Below are 26,612 nucleotides of genomic sequence, written 5' to 3' on the forward strand. Positions count from 1 at the left end.
CCAAATTTAAAGGCTCGCAGGACCAGCTGCTCCATCAGACGCTCACGGTTTATAGCGGATTAGTCGGCACTTTAAGCTCCTACGCGCTCGCATCATGTGAAGTCAAAGTTACTGTAGAGATTTAATGACAAACTTCTCCATTTTTAGCCTATTTCACTAAATTTATACGTGTTAAGTTTATAATGACTTTCAAAATGCTTGCAAAGTAGTGTTCAAAGTGGTCAATAGCCTAATGTAGCTATCAAAGAACCCTTACATCCCTTTTTGACTTCCTGAGGGACTGCAGAGAGCAGTCCTCACTCTGATTGCATGAACCACCAACCTGGTGTTTTTCATTTTTGAAACTTTTCACTTTCTATGTTGTTGTTGCAAAAAAACAGCATTTCCGACATCTCCTTTTGTAATAAAACAGAACTTTGTGGTTTATCGCAATATCCATTGACATGTGCATACGGATAAATTCATACGGGGGCATGGAATTCTACCTATTTACGTGGACAACTAGTTCATAACAAAGTTTCTTGATTTAAATTTGGCCCATGGGTTTTAGTTACCTTTAAGTTCTAAAGCCTTCTAAGCTAAACAAAATACCTATCTTATTTCGAAAATCATCTTTCTGGACCTGGTTATTTAACGACCGAAGGATATGGTGTGGGACGGGAGAGGGAAATTTTAAACTAGAAAAAAAGATGAACGGTGAAGATCATGATAAACTTGAGTGTCATAAACAGGTAGACACACACACATATGCATACACAGACAATTTTTTCAATTAAAAATTTATTTGAAAATAAAAATGTATTCAAATAAAAAAATAATTGTTGCAATCATTTTTTAATTGAATTTAATTTAAATGCTTTCAATTAAGATGTGATTGAAAATTTCACCTTTTTTGAATAAAAAAATGATTCAAACATTTGTATAAGTTAATCCAAATTTTTCGAATTTGAATTAGGAATATCACCATAGACCATATCTTAAATATATAGGCTTCAACTTGAAAGATTTGTCGAAATTGAAAATTTCCCAAATTTTCAATCATTTTTTGAAGTGGATCAATTAGAAAATGAGTTGAAAATTTTTTTAATTAATTTTTTTTTCATTTACCTTTCTCAAAAATGGTGATTGACATTATGATTTTCGTAATTGAAGCAGTTTCAATTAAAAAATTAATTGTATCAAATTAATTCTTGTTTGAAGCCGATTTTTATTTTTTCTTCTGTGTATGCGCTTTTGTCTATGTGGGAAAGGGGATTTTTCTCTTTTCTTGTTGTATCTAATTTTTGTTATTTCTGTTTTCGAGATGAACATGCAGTGGTGTATATGTATGTATGTATATGCATATATAGATAGATTCTCTTTACGTTGTGTTACGTTACGTGCTTTTATTGTTTATTGTTTTTGGAGAAATTGTGTGAAGCCCAATTGAGTGAAGTCTTCCAGGAATTGGCTAAAGCCTCGCTAAATTTCGAACGGAAATGTTCGAGAGCTTTTTCTGTACTATATTCTAAGACCTGCAAAAAAAAAACAAAAGGAAGACAACCATGCATAAATATTATAAATCTTAGTAAAATTTGACTCAATATCCAAATTCTTACCAAAGTCTCTTTTAAATAATTTAAATCTTTTTCTGATGACAACTCTGGCAGTCCTGTTGATATCATCATACTAAATAGGGAGAGTATAAGGCAGCCATGTTTACGCAGTACCAAAAATGCCTAAACAGACGGAAGGAGAGAGAAGAATGTGAAACCAGCGGTTCAGATAGTGACTATGTTATGCATACCTTTTCGCACATTTCCTGGAAATATCTAAATTCATCAGCCATATGACCGGCTCTACCCTTATTTATCACATATACGAAGTCATGAGTGAGTACAAATGGAACACGCTCTCGACGAACACCGAATTTTTCTTTGAAATGGCCCAGAATGTGACCAAAATCTATATGGAAAAGCTACAAAGAAAAAAGATGATTTAAATTTAATCGGACCAAGAAAATAACTGTCAAAATGCAATATAAAAAAAATGGTGACGAAACGAACATAGAGACATTTCGCAAAATCAAACTGAAACTGAGTTATAAAGGGTGATTTTTTTGAGGTTAGGATTTTCATGCATTAGTATTTGACAGATCACGTGGGATTTCAGACATGGTGTCAAAGAGAAAGATGCTCAGTATGCTTTGACATTTCATCATGAATAGACTTACTAACGAGCAACGCTTGCAAATCATTGAATTTTATTACCAAAATCAGTGTTCGGTTCGAAATGTGTTCAAATTTTGACAAATTTTGTTCAGCGATGAGGCTCATTTCTGGTTGAATGGCTACGTAAATAAGCAAAATTGCCGCATTTGGAGTGAAGAGCAACCAGAAGCCGTTCAAGAACTGCCCATGCATCCCGAAAAATGCACTGTTTGGTGTGGTTTGTACGCTGGTGGAATCATTGGACCGTATTTTTTCAAAGATGCTGTTGGACGCAACGTTACGGTGAATGAACACATTTCGAACCGAACACTGATTTTGGTAATAAAATTCAATGATTTGCAAGCGTTGCTCGTTAGTAAGTCTATTCATGATGAAATGTCAAAGCATACTGAGCATCTTTCTCTTTGACACCATGTCTGAAATCCCACGTGATCTGTCAAATACTAATGCATGAAAATCCTAACCTCAAAAAAATCACCCTTTATAAGCAAAATAACAGCTACATGTCGCTGCGTATTATTATGTATTAAACACTTACTTGACCATTCTTCTTCACCATAATATTATCCGAATGTCGATCAGCTACTCCCAACACATATGTGGCTACACAGTATCCCGCACAACTTAATGTGAACTCTGTGACAGCTTTGTTCATTTCTTCTTCTGTTTTGTTGTGCTCCTTTAGCCAACTGTATAAGGAACCTTTCTTGAATGGCGATGTCGCTGAGAACATACCCTTCTCTTTTTGTATATTGGCAATTGTTTCGGCATGAAGCACCACCTCAATCATGCCCAAACGCCGTTCCATGCTAATGCAATTGTAAATGTTCATGCGGAAATCCATGCTAAACGAATAAAATAGTTTTTTTTCTAAAATGCAAATTTGTTCTTTGGACAGATGATTTTAGTTACCCTTCATTTTTCCACAATTGATCCATAACTCTAAGCATTTGTAATGTTAACATATCCTGTCTCAGATCATCACCATTTTTGAATATGATATAAATGTCATGACAATTTTGATCGGCATTTTCGAAGACAATCCAAAGGGGTCGCATTTTTGAGTCCATAACTTTGCATTTTTCCGGCTTGACACCCTTGCAGCGAAAGCTGGGATTCAAAGGATTCTGTACGCTTTGGAAGAAGCCACTGTTGCGTTGATTTCGCAGAAAGTCCTGCAGACTATTTCGCACTTTCTCCTTGCTGCCCTTTTTGGCCAATAGGGAACCCTGTTTAAGTTTCTCCAACACCTGCAGTTGTTTACGCAGCAGTGGTACATGTGGCTTACATCCCTTCAGATATGCCTCAAGCAGCAAACCAAAACGTGTTTGCATTGATGGCGTTTGCATTTCAGAACGTAAATGCCAAAAGAAATAGTGACCTATGCGTTGATTTCGTAGCGCTCTTTCCAGGATAAATGTGGTTAGGGCACAATCTAAATAAGATTCATGTTTCATGGCTTGTACCAGCTGCAGTAGATATAATAAAAGTTCTTCGTCTCTGTGAAAAGAAAATAAATGCAAAAAAATTATAAAAATGTATTGGTAATAAAAAAGTTCTTTAGCTATGAGTCTAGGATAGGCCTTTTCATAACGCTTTCCTTTGGAAATTTGATCAGTGAGTCAGTCAGCCAAAAATGCTGTATACCTAGTAGAAAATTGCAAATTTTGCCCATGAACATTCCACTAAGGAACAGGGGCAAACTTCTCACATATCAATGAGTGCAGTCCGATTCAAGTTTAAGCTCAATGATAAGGGGCCTCCTTTTATAGCCGAGACCGAACGGCGTGCCACATTGCAACACCTCTTTGGAGAGAAGTTCTACATGGCATAGTACCTCACAAATGTTGCCAGCATTAGGAGGGGAAAATTACCGCTGAAAATTTTTCTGATGGTTTCGCCAGGATTTGAACCCAGGCGTTCAGCGTCACAGGCGGACATGCTTACCTCTGCGCTACGGGGGCCTCTCTTGTATTATTAGTTTTATTTCTAGGAGGCCACCGTAATTCACATCCGTATAACAAGATTGGCATGAAATAACTTCTTAATATGAGCCAAATGTTGTGTAAACCTCAGTGATCTCAATTTGGCATAAGTCTGACCAATAATTACATTAACATGATCTGTCCACGACAACGCCGAGTTGGTAATTTCAAGATTCTTAGCGGAAGAAACAACAATGCGCCGTGCGTTTATACAGATGTCAGGTTCATAAGGAAGTGAAAGATTCCACCTGCGTACAACTATGCATCTTGACTTTGTTGAATTCAAATACAATTCATTGGCTGGCGTAAAGCTACGTACTGAACCAAGATCCTCGTTGGGCCTATTAACGCAATTCACGAGTTCATCAATATCACTAGGTAGGTAGATTTGTATATTGTCAGTATACATGTGGATCCTACTATAACAGTGAGTTCTGGTAGACCCTTACCCATCTCTGTGAAGTGTGGTCCAAATCGGACCATATTTGGTTAGAGCTGCCCCATAGACCGACCGCCCGATCTCCCGATATAGGATATTTAGGCCATTAATCCATTTATTACCCGATTTCGATGAAAATTGGTACAGGGAGTTCTGGTAGACCCCTACCCAATCCTGTCAAATTTGGTCCACATCGGACCATATTTGAATATAGCTGCCATACAGACCGATCTCCCGATAAAGTGTAATGAGCCTTTAAAAGGAGCAATTTTTATCCGATTTTGATGATGTTTGGCACATTGAGTTCTGGTAGATGCCTACATCGATTTGTTGAATGACGTCCAGATCGGACCATATTTGGATATAGCTGCTATATAGACCGATTTCCCGATATACAGTATTGAGCCTATAAAAGGATAATTTTTCATCTGTTTTCGATGAAATTTGAAACATTGAGCTTTTGTTGAATATCGTTCAGATCGGACCATATTTGGATATAGCTACCATATAGACCGATCTTCCGATAAAGAGTATTGAGCTCCGATTTCGAAAAAAATTTGGCACAGTGATTTTGGTAGACATCTACCTATTCTTGTTAAATGTCGCGCAGATCGGATCATATTAGGATATAGTTGCCATATAGACCGATCTGCCGATATAGGGCATTGGGGTAATACTGGGGTATTTACCGAGTTTCCGGGTAAATACCTTTTGGGTGTTTACCCATCGCCCATCTCTACTCATAATCAAAATAGTATTCAATACATTTGTCATATATGGCTAAATCTGTTGTAGTAAGATCCTAATAAATCGAGAATTTATTACGTCATACCCCACAGCGTTTGATTTTACCTGGGAAAACGCAAATAAAACTTCTTCCTCAGTGACACAATTAAATTAGAAACCATCATTTCTTTTAAATCGCAACGAAATTCGATCTATGTTATAAAAGTCAGTGTCATTCGCATCGTAGTTGCATGGTCTCCTAGAGGAATCTCCTATGCCGATCTCCTTTATCGTCATCCATGTCTTCTTCGTTCCTAAAGCCAATTGAAATTTATTGGCGTAGTATGTCTCCTTAGCTTCTTTCATTGAGGAATTGACACGTCTCCTTGCTGCTCGAAAATTGTCCCTGAGTGCCATTGTCCGAAGCTTCTTCCATCTCGAATAAGCCAGATCCCTCTCTGGAATGGTCAATCTTATACCACTGTGAAACCAGGGTCGTGATTTCGGCGAAGTGGTTCTAGTCTTGAATCGTACATATGTATTATACAAGAACAAAATGTTGTACGGTTCTTTTTTTTCGTCATGGGAGATGCACATCCCGGAGTGCCTTCTCCGCACGCTTGGTTCTGTTCGTTTTGCCAGACTCACATCATTATAATCATACTGAATATGTTGCAAGGTGCTGTGCGAACATAGACAGCAGTGGATCACAAGCGTCGCTGTCGTCGCCTTCTGCGTCCTCGTCGTCGGACTATGTGATCGTCGGAAGAACGTATTTGTCGCAGCGATCCAGGAGACAAAGCTGATCAACACCTACAGCTTGCACAGTTGTAACGGATACTATGTGCTACGTAGGGATCGCTCAAGAAATGGAGGTGAAGGATTGGCCTTCGTGATACACCATTCCGTGCAATATAGACCCATCTCGCCAATACAGACCCATCTCGCCTGGCACTAGTGACCATTACATGGAGTGCATGGGTTTAGCAGTCAGATCCGGTACTGCCGAGTAGAGTTGGTAGCTGTGTCCCAATTAGTAGCCAAGCTAACAACCCCGACATAAGTGGGTTACTATCTGGCCATAATCGCCTGGTTCTAGGGGACTTTAAAATTGCATCACATTACATGGCATTCTCCCCTGGTAACGACCAGCGTGGCATGACTTTGGCATAGCAGATTGAAGGCTCCATGTTTTGCACGGTGAATGAGGATGCCCCACTAGGATTACGAGGAGGTGCAGCAGCTCGCCAGACAATTCCATTACATCCCCTGATCTCTTGAGTAACGTATCCTGGTAAGCCGTCATCTCTTTGGGGTCTGACCACCTCCCCCCACCATCGACCGACCACCCGACTTCATAACCACAGCGCCGGACGTTTATCAATCAGAGGAAAGCCGATTGTGCTGGCTTGAGAGAATACACCAACCGCCGCTTCAGCGAGCTGCCACCACCCTCGGATGTGCTAGTTGCCGAGAGGAAATTCTGAGATATCATTAACGCAGCAGCCGCTCGCTTTATACCAATTTCCTGGCGCAGGCAATGATACTCGCAGACGAGCGTAATGGGATTCTTTGTATAGACCCCACTAACCCCAGAATCAGCGAGCTGAATCTGGAAATAAACGGGGTAATCAACGAACATAGGCGGAATTTGTGGCTGCAACAATTGGAGCAGTGTAACTTAGGCACCGTTTTAGCCTAGCTGTTGTCCACTGTTAAGTCACTCTCGAACCCCGGTAGACGGGATAATAGGAACTCAGTCACTTTTGGTGACGTAATCGTGACTGATCCGAAGAAATGCGCCAACCGTCAATTTAATGTGCATCCCGAGAGTGACAGGGCTATAAGGTCGTGGGCGAATGTTATCCGTGGCTCTAAATCATCTAAGGCGTTGGGCCCGACGGAATCTCTATATTGATGTTGAAGTATCTGGATTCACCTGGAGTTGAGTACCTTACTACCTGTCTTTGAACACTCTTATAATTCCCGATGTCTGGAAAATGGGCAGAGTGATCCCGCTACTGAAGCCTGGAAAGGACCAGAGTTTGGGGGAGTCGTACAGACCGATCTCCCTTCTCTCACCAGTAGCAAAGACGCTTGCGGCATTACTCCTCCCGAGCTTCGTGGGGGAATTTCCATTCGCCGAGCATCAACATGGACTGCATAGCACAACAACTGCTTTGCATGCCATCACCGCACACATTTGCTGTGACTTCAATTAGCCCAGGCCATGCGATAGGACGGTCCTCGTGGCACTGGACCTATCGAAGGCATTCGAGACAGTCATTCCAAACTATTTGAGGGCATCGCCAACACGTCCCTCCAGCCAGGCTGAAACAATGGGTCGCGAATTATCTGTGTGGTCACCAGTCATTTGTGGAATGTAGGGATAAGAAGACGAAGCACCGCAGAGTGAAAGGCGGGGAGATATTTCCGGCACTTTTTAACCTCTAACTATTCTCAATTCCACCCCATCCAGACGGCATACAGATCGTACCATATGGCATCAGGCCCCCAAACCCATTGTTGACATCTGCGATAGACTGAACGTCTACCTCAACCAACTTGCCTCATATTTCGCTGCAAAAAATCTGGAAAAATGATTCCGACCATCAAGTGTCCCTAAATACTTGGCGTCACATTTGAAAGCTCTTACACATTCTCCCCACATGCCACAATTTACGATACAGTCAAAAGTAGAAACAAGGTCCTCAAGTCACTTGCCGACAGCACTTGGCATGCCGCCCTTCGAACTGTGACGGACTGTCTCCTCAGTTTTCACGTGGACCACCTCCATCAGGAGACAAAGATTCTACCCGTGCGAAGACACAACTACATGCTGTCTAAGCAATAAGTTCTGGTCTGCTATCGCAGATACTATCCAAATCATGATGTTGTGAATAGGTATTCACCGCCCAGAAGACTTAAGGTAGATCTACATATCTAGAGCGTGAGGTCCAGAGCTACAAGTAAGAACCTCTAGATCAAACGAGCCTAGACAACATTCATGCAGACGGATGCGGTGAATAGCTACCGGATGAATGTGGTCCTTGGAGAACGACTGCCTCCCATTGCAACTGAAGAAATTGACCTTCCCCGGCAAGCCAGAGTAGTTCTGGCTCAATTACGATCCGGCAAATACAGTCGCCTCAATTCCTACAGAGCAAGTATTAATGCCAACGTGCAGAATGTATGTCCCGATTGTGATCAGGGACCACACGTCACCTGTTTAACTGCCCAGCCAAACCCACTCGTCTCATACCCAAAAAATTTGATTTTTTTGCGATTTTCCCCGCAAACTGCACTTTAACTGGAAACATAACCTCAGTCTAGGGTAGGATTGGTAGTACCAGATTGCCTGTATTCGGGCAATTCATTTCGCTTAATGAAGGGGAAGGCCCGTTTGGTAAAAAAAAGAATCGGCAAGCACCATTTATGTAAATGGGCCGTAAAGATCCGCCATTTGTGACAATGCGCCGTACGGATTCTTTTTCCGATTCTAGACTACAGTACGTGCCTGAAGAGGCTAAATCGGAGAAACTTTCGTTGACAGGCATATTCAGGCCTACAAAATTACCACCTCAGCTAGGATGTTTTTTCCTCTTGCTATATCTGGCACTACTTAGTTTTTTTTTTTTTTAGAAACTCAACAAATATTCAGGGTTGAGGGAAAGAATTAACATTTTGTCGGGTAAGTTGCCATTGGCGAAGAAGTGCAAAGTAAGAAGTCCATCTTAGGTTAATCCTAACCAATGTTTTAATAGCTTATATTTACATTTCAGTTGTTTTATTTTGGCACTTACCTTAAGTTTCTAAGACATCGAATAGCAAAATTTCTAACTGCAGGATCTGGATAGGCATAGTCTAATAATTCAAGTGATCTCTCCACCGATATTGGGGGCCATTCATTTAATAGATACCACATTTCGGCTACCTCATCGCGTTTATTCCAATTAACACAATGCAATAGAATTGAAAGTTCCTCGGGCTCTTCGATTTTGATATTGTATCGCTTTTCCCATATATCAGTGCGATCCTGATCGTGCATCTCATAGAGTTTATTAAAAGTACGTGAATACTGGGATAACACTTTGCTGACGGCGGTGCTTGATGCTGTCGGTGTCTGTTGACCAACCTGAGATTTTATGCGGTTCATTGATTCGGCCGCCAATCTGGAGGCGTGCTGCAACACCGTATCCTCCGATGGATATTGTATGTAATCATAGCCATAACTATGGAATGTGAGTTGCACCACAGCACATTCATCTTTACGTGGATTTGGTTCAATGGTGCCCAATGGATGAAATATCTCATCCGATTGTATGTCATCGGCATACGTCCATGTGTACAGTGATAGGCAGCCATTCTTTAATTGTTCCTTGTAATCGAACACTGTTGTATTCACCCAGGCCAGTGAGTTCTTATTTATATTGGCATCTTTTATAATTGTATTATTACTACTGGTATTTGATGATTTTTTGGAGCGTGACGCTCGTGTCACCTCGTAGATGACCAAACAGAGTCGAGTCATGCGTGGCAAGTTTTGCAGGGGTATATCGAACACGATGTCCCTATCAAATGTGAATGATCGATTATTACTGCTGGCTATGTCGAGTGAATGTTGGGCACACAGCTTGTGTTCGCCGTGATAGAGGCCGATGTGAACACCAACTTTCATGCCGCGAACCAAATCACAGTTCACATTGTCAATGCGATGTAGGCGCAGGCGAAATGCTTGATTTATATCCCATGAACACTTAACTTTACGTTTCTCCATTTCATTTGAGGGATGGCGATAGTTCTCAGTTCTCGGTGGTCGTTTCGGAATAGCATTTAATTCTTGTTTATAACTTATGTACGATGGTAAGGTATTGATGGCTTTTAGTACTACATTGGGTACATCAGAACCCGAAAGACTTTCCTACAATACAGTGTGTGAGAGAGAGAGAGATAGAGAGAGACAAATAGATATAAATACGTTTAAAAGCATTGCAAATGAATAGCTTAACCAACCTGTATGTATATAAACTGTATCAGAGGATGGTCTCCAAACAAATACTCATCGCGACCACGAACTTTCAAAATATAGTCCGTGGCCCGATCATTGACTTTTATTTGTGATTTGCGAACTTTTAATATTGCCGAATCTATGAGAGATCGCGGTGTATGATGCTCATTCACTGAGATTGTAAAGGAGGTCTCATCATTTTCTAACTTAACCACTACCAAGAAATTCGAATTACGAAATCTTTTCTTTATGATCTCTGGCATATCGGGCGTTTCCGCTAAACGCAATGGATGCTCGTACAGCAATTTCTCATACCAACTGTATTTGGAACGTTCCAATTCAATTTCATCACATAGCAGTGTCATTTTTCGTCGAAAATCATCTTCCTCGGGACTACGTTGAGCGCTGTAATCTTCAAAGGATTTGCCAATCATGTTACTGACCAATTTCGAGAGTTCATAGTCACTGGATATCGTGCTGGTCTCTGAACGCTCTCCCAAACGCAAAAGGCAAAAATAAGGCTGTACTTCACACAAACGTTTGGTTTCGTCTTGGATTGGTTCAACCAAGGCAATGGCCGAAATTCCACAAACTTCATAATCACAAGCATCTTTGATGAGATTATTCAATGGAAACGTTTTAGCCTGTTTAACCATTTCCTGCAAGTTTCAAGAATTGACAAACAGACATTTTAAAAATTAATTTTATTTGTTAATAGGTCTTTTTGACTTACCGTCTTAACTTCTCTGATTGTAGTTGTAACAGGTACGTACAAACATAGAAAAATGCCATTTGGTAGAAAGCATTTCAGCTCAACATCTGGTGGATCGTTTTTCCATGTGTCAATGGAAAATGGTGAACCGGCCAACGGTGCCATTTTTACAGAAATTTAAAAAGGCAAGTCGTTGGCTTATTTTAGAGTTCTTTTCAAAATGTCGAAGAGCTGGAAATATTACAAACAAAAAAAAGAATGTTAACGCACAAACGGTAACGCAAATTTGTAAAGGAAGTTGCGCCAGTAGTTAAGAAGCTTAAGGCTCCATTCTTCTCTAGTCTTGTTAGAGAATGCTATCAAGATCCTACTATATGCGAAAGATTATATTATCATGGCTTCGAATCTATTGTAATTGATTGTAGCAAGTATTACAATACCCCTATTTGCTCTCGAATCTTAGGGAAATGAGGTGCCGCAGTTGATTTTGTGAATATATCCGCTAGTTGCAAATTGTTGTTGTTTCATTTTATTGTGTTCTATCGTTCGTCTGCTTGATTCTATTGCGTATCAAGTCCCAGGAACTCGGCGACTATGGAGTGCGTCCACAGGAATCTGGGTCTGAGTCGAGTGGGTCTAGCTGGACAGTTAAACAGGTGACGTGTATCGTGCGGTCCCTGGTTACAATCGGGACATACATCTTGCACGTCGGCATCAATCCTTGCTCTGTAGGAGTTGAGGCGGCTGCATCTGCCGGAAAGTAATTGAGCCAGAACTTCTCTGGTTTGCCGGAGAAGGTCAATTTCTTCAGGTGCAATGGGAGGCGATCGTTCTCCAAGAACAACATTCACCCGGTAGCTATTTACCGCATCTGCTAACGTGTCTGCCTGAATGTTGTCTAGACCTGCTTGTTATGCCGCTTGATCTAGAGTTTCTCTCTTGTAGCGCTGAACCTCACGCTCTAGATCATTTCGATCTACTTTAAGGCTTCTGGGCGGTGGATATCTAAACACAAAATGATGATTTGGATGGTCTCTGCGATAACAGCCCAAAAGGTATTGTTTAGACAGCATGTAGTTATGTCTTCGCACTGGTAGGATCTTTGTCTCCTGATGGAGGTGGTCCACATGATAACTGAGGAGACAGCCCGTCGCAGTTCGGAGGGCGGCATTCTGACAGATCTGAATATTATTCCACTGCGTGTCACAAAGTTGACGAGACCATGCTGACGCTGCATAACTTACCACAGACCGGCCAATTGCTTTGTATGTGGTCAACAAGGTTTCTTTGTCTGCACCCCAAGTGCTGCCAGCAAGTGACTTGAGGACCTTGTTTCTACTTTTGACTTTATCGCAAATTGCTGTGGCATGTGGGGAGAATGTGTAAGAGCTGTCGAATGTGATGCCAAGTATTATGGGACACTTGATGGTCGAAATCATTTCTCCATCGACTATCACAATCAGCTCTGTATTCACCTCACGCGTATTTTTAGTGAAAAATGTGGCTGAAGATTTGGTGCCAGATATCTTCAGATTTCTTGCAGCGAAATATGAAGCAAGTTCGTTGAGATAGACGTTCAACCTATCGCAGATATCAACAATGGGTGGGGGGCCTGATGCCATAATCGTACCGTCTGGAGGTGGTGGAATGGAGGATAGGTAGAGGTTAAACAGTGCCGGAGATATCACCCCACCTTGGGGAACTCCCTGTTTCACTCTACGGTGTTTCGGTGTTTATCCCTAAATTCCACAAATGACTGGCGACCACACAGATAATTCGCGACCCAGCGTTTCAGGCCTGGCTGGAGGGACGTGTTGGTATTGTCTCAAATAATTTGGCATGGCTGACCGTGTCGTATGTCTTCGATAGGTCCAGTGACACGATGACCGTCCTATTACATGGCCTGGGCTGATTGAAGCCACGGCAACAACAAAGGTGTTGTTGTGCTATGCAGTCCATGTTGATACTCCTAGGAGGCTCGGGAGGAGTAATGAGGACAGTAGTAAGGTACTCAACTCCAGGTGAATTTAGATTCTTCAACATCAATATAGAGATTCCGTCGGGGCCCAATGCCTTAGATGATTTGGCGCCACGGATGACATTCGTATCTTCGCCCACGGTAAATTGTGATGGCTGTTTATCGGCTCGGTGACCACGAATACGGCGAATGGCACTGCTTGCGTCGGGATATTGGGCCGCACTTGGGGTATTCGAACGGCTGGTATAAAGCGAGCGGCTGCTGAGTTAATGATGTCTCGGAATTTCCTCTCGGCCACTAGCACATCCGAGGGGGGTTGCAGTTCACTGAAGCGGCGATTGGCATACTCTCTGAAGCCAGCCCAATTGGCCTTCTTCTGATTGATAAACGTCTGGCGCTCAGAGGTTATGAAGTCGGGTGGTCGGTGAGAATTATGGTGAGAATTATGGGGAATTGGTCTGACCCCAAAGAGATGACGGCTTGCCAGGAAACGTCACTCAGGAGATCAGGGGATGCAATGAAATGTCTGGCGAGCTGCTGCACCTCCTCGTAGTCTTAGTGGGGGCATCCTCATTCACCGTGCAAAACGTGGAGCTTTCAATCTGCTCTGCCAAAGCTGTGCCACGCTGTCCGTTACCGTTATGAAGTGTGATGCGCATTCCCCCTAGAACGGACGATTATGGCCAGATAGTAAACCACTTATGTCGCGGTTGTAAGCTTGGCTATTAACCGGGACACAGATATTGGACCATTTACCGTGATGTTGAAGAATTTGGCTTTGATGCGGATTGTGGCTCGCCTCTCATCCACCGGAGTAAAACTCGAGACAAGTTGTTTTAGTCTCCGACTAACCACAAATCCACAGCCAAATTCATGCCTCGTGTTATGGCAGCTATAATATAGTACGTCACCGTTTGGTGTTGTAGTGACGCCGTTCCCAGTCCACCGCACTTCCTGTAAGGCGGTAATATCTGCCTTGTACTTCTCTAATAGATCCGTCATCGCGTATACTGCAACTTCTCTACAAAGAGTGCGGACATTCCAGGTGCAGATCCGGAAATCATGCTCCTTTTTTCGTATGCCTGGGTCGACAACGTTGTCGAGGTCCGTTTTACTATTCCTTTGTTTCTCATAGTAGTTCTCATAGTTTTCCGGGGGCGGGTAACGGGCCCAGCGCCCCTTGTTGACTACATACATACAAATTTCCCCATGAATATTCCATTAAGAAAAATGGGATACTCCTCTGATATCAATAAGTGCAATCCTTTTCCAGTTTTAGCTCAATGATATGGGGCCACCATTTTTTACGCGGAATCTGGAGGTGGGCTTTTCACTTTCTTGGTACACCGTTGCGATCTATCAAGCTTGGCCTTGTGTGTGGAGATAGCAGTTTAGCCTTGGTTGTAAAAAAATCTCTCCGAACCATTCAATACCAATACCTGGATATTAAAGAGATCACACAATAGGATGTCTCCTATCCTATCGTGTGATCTCTTATATCCTTATATCCTGCTGGAGAAGATTAGACGAGATGCAGAAGTGAATAGATTGGCACACTGATCACAAGATAGCACATGCTAATCGCTTATGCCAACGACATCATAGGTCGGTCACCGAAAGTAGTAACTGCACCCATTGAAAGAATCGAAAGAGAGTCAGCGAAAATAAGTCTGGCAGTAAATGGAGATAAGACGAAATGGATGGTTTCAACCCCCAAAACGCCTTGTACAACCGATCAATTAAGAAAATGGAGAAAGTTGAGAACCACAACTTTGAGATAGTCAGTAACTTTATATACCACGGCACCGCCGTAACCGAAACGAATGACACCAGTTTTGAGATAAAGCGAAGAATAATACTGGCAAACAAATGCTAAATTGAACCTAATTAAGCACTTTAAAAACAAGTCCACCTCTCCACAGATGAAGATTACGCTATACAAGACATAGGGCGCCCCGGTAGCCGAGTTGGTAGCGCGCTTGGATTACCAGTGAAGGCATCGTGGGTTCGATTCCTGCCAGTAGCCTTGGTCTGTCGCTACTGTGGTATCATAATGGACATAAAATTGTCTAAGTGAGTCTGTAAAGGACTGCCACTCTTGCCTCACCTAACCTAACCTATACAAGACATTGATACTTCCGTTATATGGTTCTGAAGCATAGGTACTTGTGAAAGCAGATGAGGCAGTGCTTGGGGTATTTTAGAGAAAGATTCATTGTAAAATATATGGACCAGTTTCGTTAATGAAGAATATAGGCGACGTACGAACCACGAGCTGTATGACGACGATAGCATAGTTACACGCATCAAAATAGAACGGCTGCGTTGGCTAGGTCATATTGTCAGAATAAATGAAGAAGCTCCGGCAAAGAAGTATTTTAAAGGCATACACGGTGGTATACACAAACCTGGAAGACTAAATGTGATGGGAGACACCTCGAAACTTCGTGTCAGAGATTTTAGAACGAGCGCAGAAGATCGAGGCGCTTGGAACGATATTCTACATTCGGCTAATGGAATAAATGTTGTCAAAGCCAAATAAAGTAAGTAAAAAAATTAAAACTCAGGAATTAAGTGCCGATAACAAAACGCTTAATTGTTCTCCATACAACAACCCTCAGATAGAGCTACACAACGTGTACATAAAGTAGTGCGGTAGTTGTGGTCCTAGATTATAAACCCAACGCTGATCGCCTGTTGTCCGGCTATAATCGCTTAGCATATTTTCCTAGGTAACGGCCGTATGGGCATGGTATTGGAAACATAAATAGCTTGGAGCTTCTTTGCACTTCACTTCACTTTATCTTGTCTGAAGAGCTTGGATTACCAGTGCAGGATTTGTGGAATCGAATTTCAAATTTGTCTGTGGTATGGTACCTTATCAAACTTACCCATGCCCATCATTAATGCCGAGCAAGGGGAATCGTACATACCCATCTACCTTTCCATCACCATTTTCGAAGACTTTTCAATTTCCAAATCTTACAGAGATTTCATAAATTGCACACATATCAGTAAGATTTAAAACAAAGTTAAACTGTGAAATTCCCTCACGGCACTTGACCTATGGAGAGCTTCAGTCGTGCCACGCTTTTTGAAAACATGGTCAACTCTTTCCCTCAGCCTAAACATATATTTCATGGAATATAACGAAAAGAAATCGAAGCACTGTTGAGTGCCCATTGTAGGATGAAATTTTCGACACAATTTTACTTACCAAACTAACCTAATGGCTATGAGAACCATACTATCGCATACGGCCGAAATTGCTGAAAAGTTTATATAAAGCAGTCTTTGCTTTGAGAAAGATTTAAAAAACTTTTTTTTAAAAAACTAAAATTAGATCTTCCGAATTCTTTTTTACCCAAATCTCTGACCAATTTAGAGGCATTTTGAAACAAAGACTATCTCAAGACTTTATTTTTGAAAGAACTTTTGGTAAATCCTGTACATAAGTAAAAGAGGATTGCTTTACTAACATTTCCTAACAATTGGGTTTAAATTCAAGAATGAATCAGCTAATTAAGGCACTAGCCAAGGATGGCTGAATCCACAGAAAAGTTGTGGCTGCAAAACAATAGGGCTAAATGTGAATCGCACCATTTTTTATGTAGAATGTTGGTGGGAAAACACCAAAACAAACATCCAAACATAAAATAAAATTCCAGTACCGATTTTGCCAATTTCATACCATACTTAATGGTCTAAAGTGAGTAACTAAAAAGTTAGTTACTCTTTTTCTCTAATTAAAATAAAAATACGTTTTCCCGTATTTGCAATTCATAAATGATTAATTACTTCGGCACTGTGAACTTCTCCGAAGAAGTGGCGTCGTATGAATTGGGCTATAAACTACATGTCCCCTTATCAACGAATTGAAACATTTTTCGGACAGCATTCATTGATCTGTGGCAGAATGTCGCACAAGGTTCGATGTTGAATACGTTTGCTTGGGGTTTTGTGACACTTTGGCGCCGCATATATGATGAAATATATTTTACAAACAATTTCCGAGATGTATTGTCCAGAGCGGACCTTCAAAACGTCACCTATATGTCAAAAGATTGTTTGCCCTGCAGCGGCAGCGACAACACAGCAGAGGGCGAGCAGCAGGCGTCGTCGCCGTACCGTCGCACCCAAACACACTCATCATTAATTCTTGGGAATCACCTATGCAATATCACCTCCCCCGATCGATCCGGTGACAAAAACATGTTTAATATTCATCCTTCCTACAGCCCTCCACATAACTTTTTGTTTGTTTGCAACGAATTTATGTATTTGTATGCAGCGACGCAGTGACGGACGCGAAATAAATTCCTTTCTTTTTTTCTTCCACTTTCCATTGCCTAGTGCTGAGTTTTACCTTTTCTTTTCTTGCGCACGGATTTTTGGTGGGCGATGAACTCCCCCAAAAAAAATGTTGTATTTGCTTGAAGATTCAATTGCTGGTATTTTAAATGATTTCACGAGACAAAAATTACTTTGAAAACTTTAATGTTGACATGAAAATATGAAAGATGTTGCAGAATCCAAGAATCACAATACTTTTTTGTTCGTTCTCACTTAGGGATCTAAAAGTCGTTTTTTTATTTATCGATAGGTGGACTTTTGTGGTAAAAAAAACTAATAATCGATAAAAAAAAATCGAGTAAGCGATTTGATGAGCACCATGCGTTCGGTTTCTATGAAAGCACGTTTACACAGATCATTAAAATCTTTTTTAATGTTTTCCCTTATTAAAATCAGCTGATGTAGGCCACAAATCAGGATTTTTTGGGCACGGTACAAACAAGATTAAGTTGTTTCTAGTGGCCTTTTTAGACGGCACATCATAATCGTACTCATTGTGTGTACGTGTTGATTACAGCTTTTGTCAAAAACGGTGCAACAATTTTTTCTTTTCTTTCATTTTATTTAATTTTTCATACTTTACTCCTTATTTTATAACTTCATTTGGCACAGAACGTGTTTTTCAATATTTGTAAATTAATGAGTACACATTGCTTTGTAAAATGTAATCGATAGACGCCATTCATCGAAATCGAAAAAAAAACAAACGATTTGAATTTTTCAACCATGACTGATGGTTATATGTACGTGTGACAGATACACCTTTGTTTTCACCAATACTATTACAATGACCATGCATCACATGTGCCATGTAAACTCAGCATAATTCGTTGTGAATTAGATAAATGTAGCATGACATAATTAGCAGGTAGAGTATCGTAAACAGCTGATTACAATTTTTTTTCTCTCGAAGTGCACTATCTGTCAACGAGTTTTGGTTGTGTGTGTGTATTATAGTTGAAAACCATATCAAATACAAACTACGAAAAATGGCGCAAACTAGTAAGATACTCAAAATCAGAGCTGCACTAATCACTGATTTTGACAGATAGTGTACTCAATATTTTGCCACTACCTGTAAATGAATATATCATGAAATGTAGTAGTAATGTAGAGTTATTCGTATAATACCAATTGCACTGTATATTTACTTGTGAACTGGACACCTTTCGCTAGAATGCGATAACCACTAATCATCAGTTGTCACTTTCCGCAGGTAGTTTTAAAAAGGTGGTCTCACAGCTGAAACCAGCCGGCCTGACATTATTAAGTGTCAACTCTTTGATTTGTACTGTACGAAATAGTAAAGGTTTTTATTTTAGTGCAAATCACGATTAATCGTTTCTTATTATCTGTTATTATCATGTTATCGATAACTTACCAGTACAACTTTACACAGATATTTTATCTGGAAGATCTGACTTGCATTGGATAGGACTAAAGAATTAAAGCTGGTCTCATTTGTATAACAGCCACAAATCATATGGTGCAAACCGCCTTCTTGTCATCAAGCTGATCGACGTTTCGCAAACATACCAAAAGAAATTTGTGTGCCTGTGTGTATACGTGTGCGTACATGGGCAGAGAATATGCGAGAAAGAAGATAACAACAAAGAGAATATAAACAAAAATTTGTCATCTTTATACCGTCAAACCTGGCCTGCTGTTAGCAGCTGTTCGCATGAGACCACCTTTTTAAATCCGCCTTGCTTAGGTAAGTAAGTTAAGGTTAGCAGCTAATCTTATCGCCGCTTACAAACGCCGTTTTGTTGCTTATGTGTGGAATATCCCATCAAATAAACCAAAGTTTTCTTAAAAAAAATTACATCTGTGTTCACAAGCATTTGACATTCAGATTTATTGTAAAATCAAAACAACAATAAAAAATTGTAATCAGATTTTCGCAAGACCTCACCTTATAAGTGCATCCCAAGGTACAATGAAGAGGTGTTGCCATTAGCACAGCAACTAAATTCTATCCCCAACGAAAACACCTTGATTGGCAAATGCCGAAAATACAAATGTCAAAGTTGTTTTATAATAAACTTTGTTTTACAATTTATCTTCTTCAAATGTGTTTTAAAGTTGTATTCTCATCATTATAATACTGTTTTGTTGCTTATTAAAGATCTTAGGAAAGATTATATTTGTGTTAACAACCACTTGACATTTATTGCAAAATCAAAACATAAATAAAAAAATTTTACTCAGCTGTTCGCATAACCTCACCTTATAAGTGCATCTTGATTATTACTGTTACCCACCTTAAGTCACAAAATCGATATGCAATTATAAAACATCGATAACTTTTATAATATAATCGAAAATTTTGACAATTGACATTAAAATAAATAAACAATAATTGTTGTTGTGTTTGTTGCGAAAAATTTGTTGATCTCAAAAAAACAAAAAGAAAGTATACATTTGCAGTCACAAATAATGTAGAATTGGAATATAAATACAGTACAAGCATAGATAAATAGGGACAAACAATTAATTGAACGAATAAGAAAAGGATAATTGCTGCAACATGAGCGATGATGAGGGTAAGAGTAGTAGAGTGGTGGATTATATTTTGCATTTAATATTTAATGATTTCTCTATGGCAAAATATGTTAAAATATTGATTTATCGATGCTATTTCACAACAGATGGAAGCATATGCTTATTGTACATATGTATATATCCAAAGTATATGAAATGTGTGAATAGAAAATGAAACACCATTAAGTTGAAGGTAATTTTCTAAATAGGGTTTTTTTTTTGGATTTTATTTATTTGTTTAGCTTAACATACTTGATTTTAAATCTTATAATTACAATATGTAAAATGCAAAACTTTGAATCCAATTTTTATACATTTTTAATGCATATATTAATGCTGTACAAGATATTAGGGACATAAGATTCCGAGTGGATACATATTTTCAAACATTTTAGGGTAATTAACTCTCTAACACCTATACGAAAATGTCAAACATCTATTAAGAAACAGCGAAGAGATTGCTTCCATATTATATCTAGGACGGCAACAAATACGAAGGCATCCTTTGAGGAAGCTATCACATCTACTTTTACCTTCCAGCCCTTTATTACTGGATTTACCTTAAATGCTTATACTCTACAGCACTGTTGTACAGAGTGCATTTTTTTGTAACACCCAGAAGGTCAATAAACACCTCAAAAACTTGGTGAACCCGAAACGTTCAGCGTCAAAGGCGGACATGCTAACCTCTGCGCTACGCTATGGCCCGATTTGGACTAGGTTGGGTAAAAGAGACAATTGTTAAGCCCATTGTTATACCTCAGCAGCAACAGACCAAGGGGTCTGTTGGAAAGTGACAATCCGAGTATTGCAATAATACTAATTTGTAAACCGATTCTCGGAGGCCAAGAGGTTAGCATGTCCACCTATAACGCTGGGTTCGAATCTTGGCAGGACCATCAGAAAAATTTTCAGCGGCGGTAGTCCTTTCCCAATGCTGGCGACATTTGTGAGGTACTTTGCCATGTAAAAACTTCTCCCCAAAGAGGTGCGGCCTGGACTTGGCCTTAAAAAGAAAGTCCCTTATCATTGAGGTTAAAGTTGAATCGGATTCTTTTATTATTTTTAATATGTGTGCCCATTTTTTCGTCCGATTTTGACTAATACGGCAATAGTGTATAAGATTTCCTTGGTTCTCCGTTGAGTTCGCCGAAGGTGTACAGTTTAGCAAAGGAAGTATTCAGTAGTTGATCGAAATATTAAATATCACGCATGTAAATGTGTATGGCGCTCTCTTGGGTCATAAGATTACATCTTATAGACGAACTTCTTTACGGAAAGGTCTTAAAATGGTACTAATCATATTTTTCATTGATTAGTGAGACAACATTATGGATTCATAAGGAATAAAGAAACTCAACAATGATTTTGAGTTGTTTAACTTGGCAAAGTCCAGGCCAATCTTGGTTCCTCCCTTGAACATGCCCTCATCAAATGTTTTTAAATAGTGACCTTTAAATACATGGTCACGGGATAATTGTGAACACGTCGCAGGTTGGTCTGGTGTGAGAAAAGTTTGCACCTGGTGGGAAAATTTGCATTGCAAAGGTTAGAACTTTGGGCTCCGAGTTTAATAGTGTTCGTCGTTGGTATCATAAAAGGCTCAGCTAAAAGCTACAGGGCGAATGCATAAGTTCCATTTAGTGGTAAGCTTCTTATTAATCAATCAAATTCATTACACAAATTAAAACCCACCACCTCGGGTATATATGTTAACCCCCTTTTGTCACAATCCGGTGAAAATTGGATAACTTATGCACTCAAATTCGGCACGGACATTGAGTGGTCTAATAAATATAAGTCACTGTTGAATTTTGTATTTAAAATTTCAGCAAAATCGGGTAATAATTAAAGCTTTTATGAGCTTCAGACCCTTAACCGGCATATTGGTCTATATGACAGCTATATCTAAATATACTCCGATCCGAACCATATATGGGACGGATGTCGGGAGACCTAAAACTACCACTGTTTCAAGTTTCATTGATATTGATATGCGAGACAAAAGTTTGGCTGTGAATTTGTGATAAATCGGAGATTAACACCACAAATTTACTTTGGTGGATGAGAGACTAGCCATAATCCTCATAAAAGCCAAATTCTTTTATATCAGTCTTATCTGTGCCAAATCCCCGAAAGAAAACAAGGACGATTGTACCAAGGATATACTTTATAAACTTCTACAGTGTACATATAAACGATGTGCTAGGAGACTATCTTCAAAATAGGAAGGATGAATCATTGTCCATGAAAAATGTCGGGATACAAATGTCAAATTTTTTGTATTCTTAAACACGGCATATAGATAAAATCTGTTAGGAGAGAAAATTTTATTCCCAGAAGAAAGGGAGAAATGGGAAAAACAAGAGTGTGAGCGAAACTAAATTTTGAGAAGTCAATATAATGGCAGAAAACAACTCACTGATTCAAATTTGAGCGAAATCGGATAAAAAATAAAGCTTTTATGGGCTTCAGACCTTTTATCAAGAGATCGGTCTATATGGCAGCTATATCCAAATTTAGTCCGATCTGCACCATATTTGGATCGGTTGTTGCCTTAAATAACTTACTGATTCAAATTTCAGCCAAATCGGATAAAATGTAAATCTTTTGTGGGCTTCAGACCCTTTATCGGGTGATCGGTCTATACGGCAGATATATCTAAATAAAGTCCGATCTGAACCAAAAACTACTCACTGTTTCAAATTTCAGCAAAACCCGAAAAAATAAAGCTTGTATGGGTTTCAGGCCCTTTATCGGGAGATCGGTCCATATGACAGCTATATTTAAATATAGTCCGATCTGAACCACATTTAGGTCATATGTCGGGAGGCCTTAAACTACTCATTGTTTAAACTTTCAGCGAAACGATTAAAAAATAAAGCTTTTTTTGGCTTTATCGGGAGATCGGTCTATATAACAGCTATATCCAAATATAGTCCGATCTGAACCATATATGGATCTGATGTTACGAAGCCTTAAACTTTCCACTGTTTCAAATTTCACCGAAATCGGATAAAAAATAAAGCTTTTATGGGCTTCAGATCCATATATCCAAATATAGTCCGATCTGAACCATATTTGGATCGGATGTTGGAGGCTTAAAACTACTCGCTATTTCAAATTTCAGCTGGCGGCCAATTCCGATGGTGGCCGCCGTGGCGCAGAGTTTAACATGATCGATTATGACACCGTACGTTTTCTAGGTTTGAAGGCTGGCAAGAACTTCTGACACTGGCGACATTGGTGAGGTATTGTACCATTTGAAAATTTGTTGTTGTTGTAGTCGCATTTGCATGTAGAGGTGGCGATCCTCAACGGACTCTTGTAGTTGAGCAAGAACTTTCCGGTCCAATGGCGCGATCACTGCGGGAACAGGGTGGCCATTGGTTATTTAAAGACGACACTAACTCGCCTTGTCATATCGAGCATCACACTCAGTATTTAACCAAGAGCCGGTGCCACCCGGCCTCTCCCTGAGAGGCTCGATAACGCTGATTGTCCGCTGCTGCCGTTGCAGCTACTCCGCATAGAGCATTCCACAATTCGTATCCTGTGGAGGCCGTAGATCGCAGCTAAGCTTCTCGTGACATGTGATGAACATCACACAGATCGGACCTTAAAGTTCCAGCCTGTGTGGTGCTCAAAGCTATCCCGTGGCTGAAAATATGGTGTAGCAGCCATGTAAAAACTTCTCCCCAAAAATGGTTGTTGTTGTAGCCATATTTGCATGTGGAGTTGGTGATCCTCGTCAAGCTCTTATAGGCGAGCAAGCTCGTTCCAGTCTAAACGACCGATCGCCGCGGGAAAATGATGACCATTTGTTGTTTAAAGGGGCCAATAACTCGCCTTGTCCTATCGAGCATCATAGGCTCTCAGTATTTGTGCAAGCGCCGGTAACCCGACTAATGAGTATCAAAGCAGCAGGAATTAATGGGTTGCCAGCAAAAGTATTCAGAACCAGCGGCGACATGCTGAGATGCCGTATGAATCAGCTCCATGCGCAATATGGCTGAAAAAAACGCATACCTGATGGTTCAATTCCCGTTGAGGCCGCCGTAGCGCTGAGATTAGCACGTCCGCCTTTGACGCTGAACACCTTGGTTCAAATCCCGACGAGAATATCGGCAAAAATATTCAGTGTTAGTTTCCTCTCTTTTGTAAAACCTCTTTACTATGTGATGTCGCTCTGCGGCATTACGTTTGGATTCGGCTATTAAAAGGAGGAACCTTATCATTGAGCTTAAATTTAAATCCCGCTATTAAAAGGAGGAACCTTATCATTGAACTTAAATTTAAATCCCATTTTACGTGAATGGTTTGTTCATAGGCAAACCGTATGTGCAAACTTCAGAGGAATAAATTTCTTTTCCATCGCACACCAAATAGTTTAGAGCGTGAAAGAAACCTGGTAATTCCCTCATTCAATAGACGCTATGTCTAATCCAAATCGAAACTTATCGTATTTGTGTCAACAACAAAACCACTTTTGGTAGGCCTGCACTTTCATAAGTATTTAAGCCAGTTCCACAGTTAAAATAGAAAAAACCCTCCGAAAACGTCCATGCCAAATTAGGTTTCAGACAAAGAGACAGCTTATAGTGAGATATTTTTAATATCCTGCTGGAGAAAATTAAGCAAGATGCAGCAATGAATGGACTGATTTTTTGATCTACAAGCTTCCCTTTATGGCGTGAATCTTGCTTAAGATCATGAAAATCATACCTAAAGTCTGCTATAATAAAAATACAGTAGGGGAGTTAGGCCACCGGCGCAGAGGTTAGCATGTCCGCCTATCACGCCGAAAGCCTAGATTCAAATCAAAAATATTCAGTGGTGGTTATACCCTTAATAATGCTGGCTACATTTGTGAGGTATCTGCCATGTGAAACTTTTCTTTCAAGTGGAGTCGCTATGCTATACGCCGTTCGGATTCGGCATAAAAAAGACGCCCCTTATCATTGAGCTTAAAACTTTAATCGGGCTGCACTCCTCGAAATGAGAGAATTATCCCCTGTTTCTTAATATAATATTCTGGAAAATTTAGTAGGAGAACGATATTTGTTGTGGATATTGTCCTCGCATACAAAATATTATCGAAAGCGTACTTTGTGAAAGACTAGTCAACGAAATAATTGAGCTCGATCAGTATGGCTTTAAACCTGGTAAATCCACCATAGACCAGATATTTACACTAAGCCAAATCCTGGAAAAGAACCTAAAAGGACTAATCAACAGATACCATGTTTTCATTGACTACAAAGCAGTCTTCGACAGCTCTATACGTTCAAAGGTATTTCAGGCCATGTCTGAGTTTGGTATCCCTGTAAAACTGATAGGACTTTACAGGATGTCTCTTGCTGATATACGCTCCTCAGTTAAATAGAAAAGATCTTCTCCGAACCGTTCAATACCAAACGAGCTTTCAGACAGGGAGACAGCATCTCGTGTGATCTCTTTAATATCTGCTGGAGAAGATTATACGAGATGCAGGTTTGAATAGGCATGGCACACTACTCACAAGATAACATATGCTACTTGGCTATGCCGACGACATCGACATCATAGGTCGGTCACCGGAAGTAATAACTGCAGCCATTGAAAGTATCGAAAGAGAGTCAAGGAAAATGGGAAAATGACAGTAAATGGAGATAAGACAAAGTGGATGATATCAATTCCCACAAAGACCTGTAAACCCGACCAGATAAAGAAAATGGAGAAAGTTGGAAACTACAACTTTGAGATAGTCAAAAACTATATCTACCTCGGCATCGCCGTAACTGAAACAAACGACACCAGTTTTGAAGTAAAACGAAGGATAATAGTGGCTAACAGATGCTATTTTGGATTGAGCAAGCAGATGAGAAGCAAAGCCACCTCTCGAAAGACAAAAGTTGCTTTATACAAGACACTGATACTACTCGTGCTGTTATATGGCTCCTGAGAATGGGTACTTGCGATGTGGCAGTACTTGAAGTGTTTGTGAGAAAAATCCTTCGTAAACAGTTTGGGTTAGGGGAGAATATAGGCGTCGTATGAACCACCAGCTGTATGACGACGATATGATAGTTAAACGCATCAAAATACAACGGTTGAGTTGGCTAGGCAAGGCTGTTAAAATGAACGAAAAAGCTCCAGCAAAGAAGTCTTAAAGGCGACTATAAAAGAAAACGCAAAAGGGAAAGACCAAAAATCCCATGACAGCCGGTTCTACGTGCCGGATTGAACCGATGTATTCTTTCACCGGCAAGGGCTACCGTCTCAGTGTATAACGTACTGCTACAACAACAACAACCAAAACTTCAATGGAGTGACAGAGTAGAGAGCGACGTCTCGAAACAGGGTGTCAGAAATTCGAGAAGAAACGCAGAAGATCATGGCGCTTAGGCTTTTTTATCACGTAACCAACACGCAGGGGATGTCCCCTATATATGTAGTGCATTGCGTTGGCATTTAGGAAAGTTAAAGGGTTGGAGGGGGAAAGAGGGAGTAGTGTTTATTGATATTAGTCTTAAATTTCTGAACGTCAATGTCGGTGGGAAAGACATTAGCCGAAAGTCGATTCCACATACGGATGGTTCGGGCGAAAAATGAATTATCTCGGTAATGCATGGTTCGGTCGCTGGCCAATCAATTACAACCGGGTCTGAGTTCCTG

General features: G+C 40.3%; 2 protein-coding genes across 3 annotated transcripts in view; one reads left to right on the top strand and one right to left on the bottom strand.

Moving 5' to 3' along the window:
- Positions 1-942: 942 nt before the first annotated feature.
- LOC106080751 (phosphatidylinositol 4,5-bisphosphate 3-kinase catalytic subunit beta isoform) lies at positions 943-17,613 on the bottom strand. Its single transcript, XM_013242275.2, has 9 exons — positions 17,425-17,613; positions 11,102-11,311; positions 10,374-11,027; positions 9,164-10,281; positions 3,123-3,710; positions 2,749-3,055; positions 1,787-1,957; positions 1,599-1,718; positions 943-1,514 (listed from the first exon to the last, which is right to left on the bottom strand). Exons 2-9 carry the CDS (start codon positions 11,243-11,245, stop codon positions 1,386-1,388), a joined length of 3,231 nt encoding a protein of 1,076 aa, XP_013097729.2. The 5' UTR covers positions 11,246-11,311; positions 17,425-17,613; the 3' UTR covers positions 943-1,385.
- A 2,170-nt stretch (positions 17,614-19,783) lies between these two features.
- LOC106080744 (leucine-rich repeat serine/threonine-protein kinase 1) overlaps positions 19,784-26,612 on the top strand; it is a 34,516-nt gene continuing 27,687 nt past the window's right edge. For both annotated transcript variants that reach the window (XM_059361848.1, XM_059361849.1), the window contains exon 1: positions 19,784-19,957. In XM_059361848.1, the coding sequence (XP_059217831.1) occupies positions 19,942-19,957 (16 nt within the window). In that variant the 5' untranslated portion in view covers positions 19,784-19,941. The remainder of the gene's footprint in view (positions 19,958-26,612) is intronic.

The sequence above is a fragment of the Stomoxys calcitrans genome, chromosome 2 (genome assembly GCF_963082655.1).
Source record: "Stomoxys calcitrans chromosome 2, idStoCalc2.1, whole genome shotgun sequence".
Lineage (NCBI taxonomy): Eukaryota > Metazoa > Arthropoda > Insecta > Diptera > Muscidae > Stomoxys > Stomoxys calcitrans.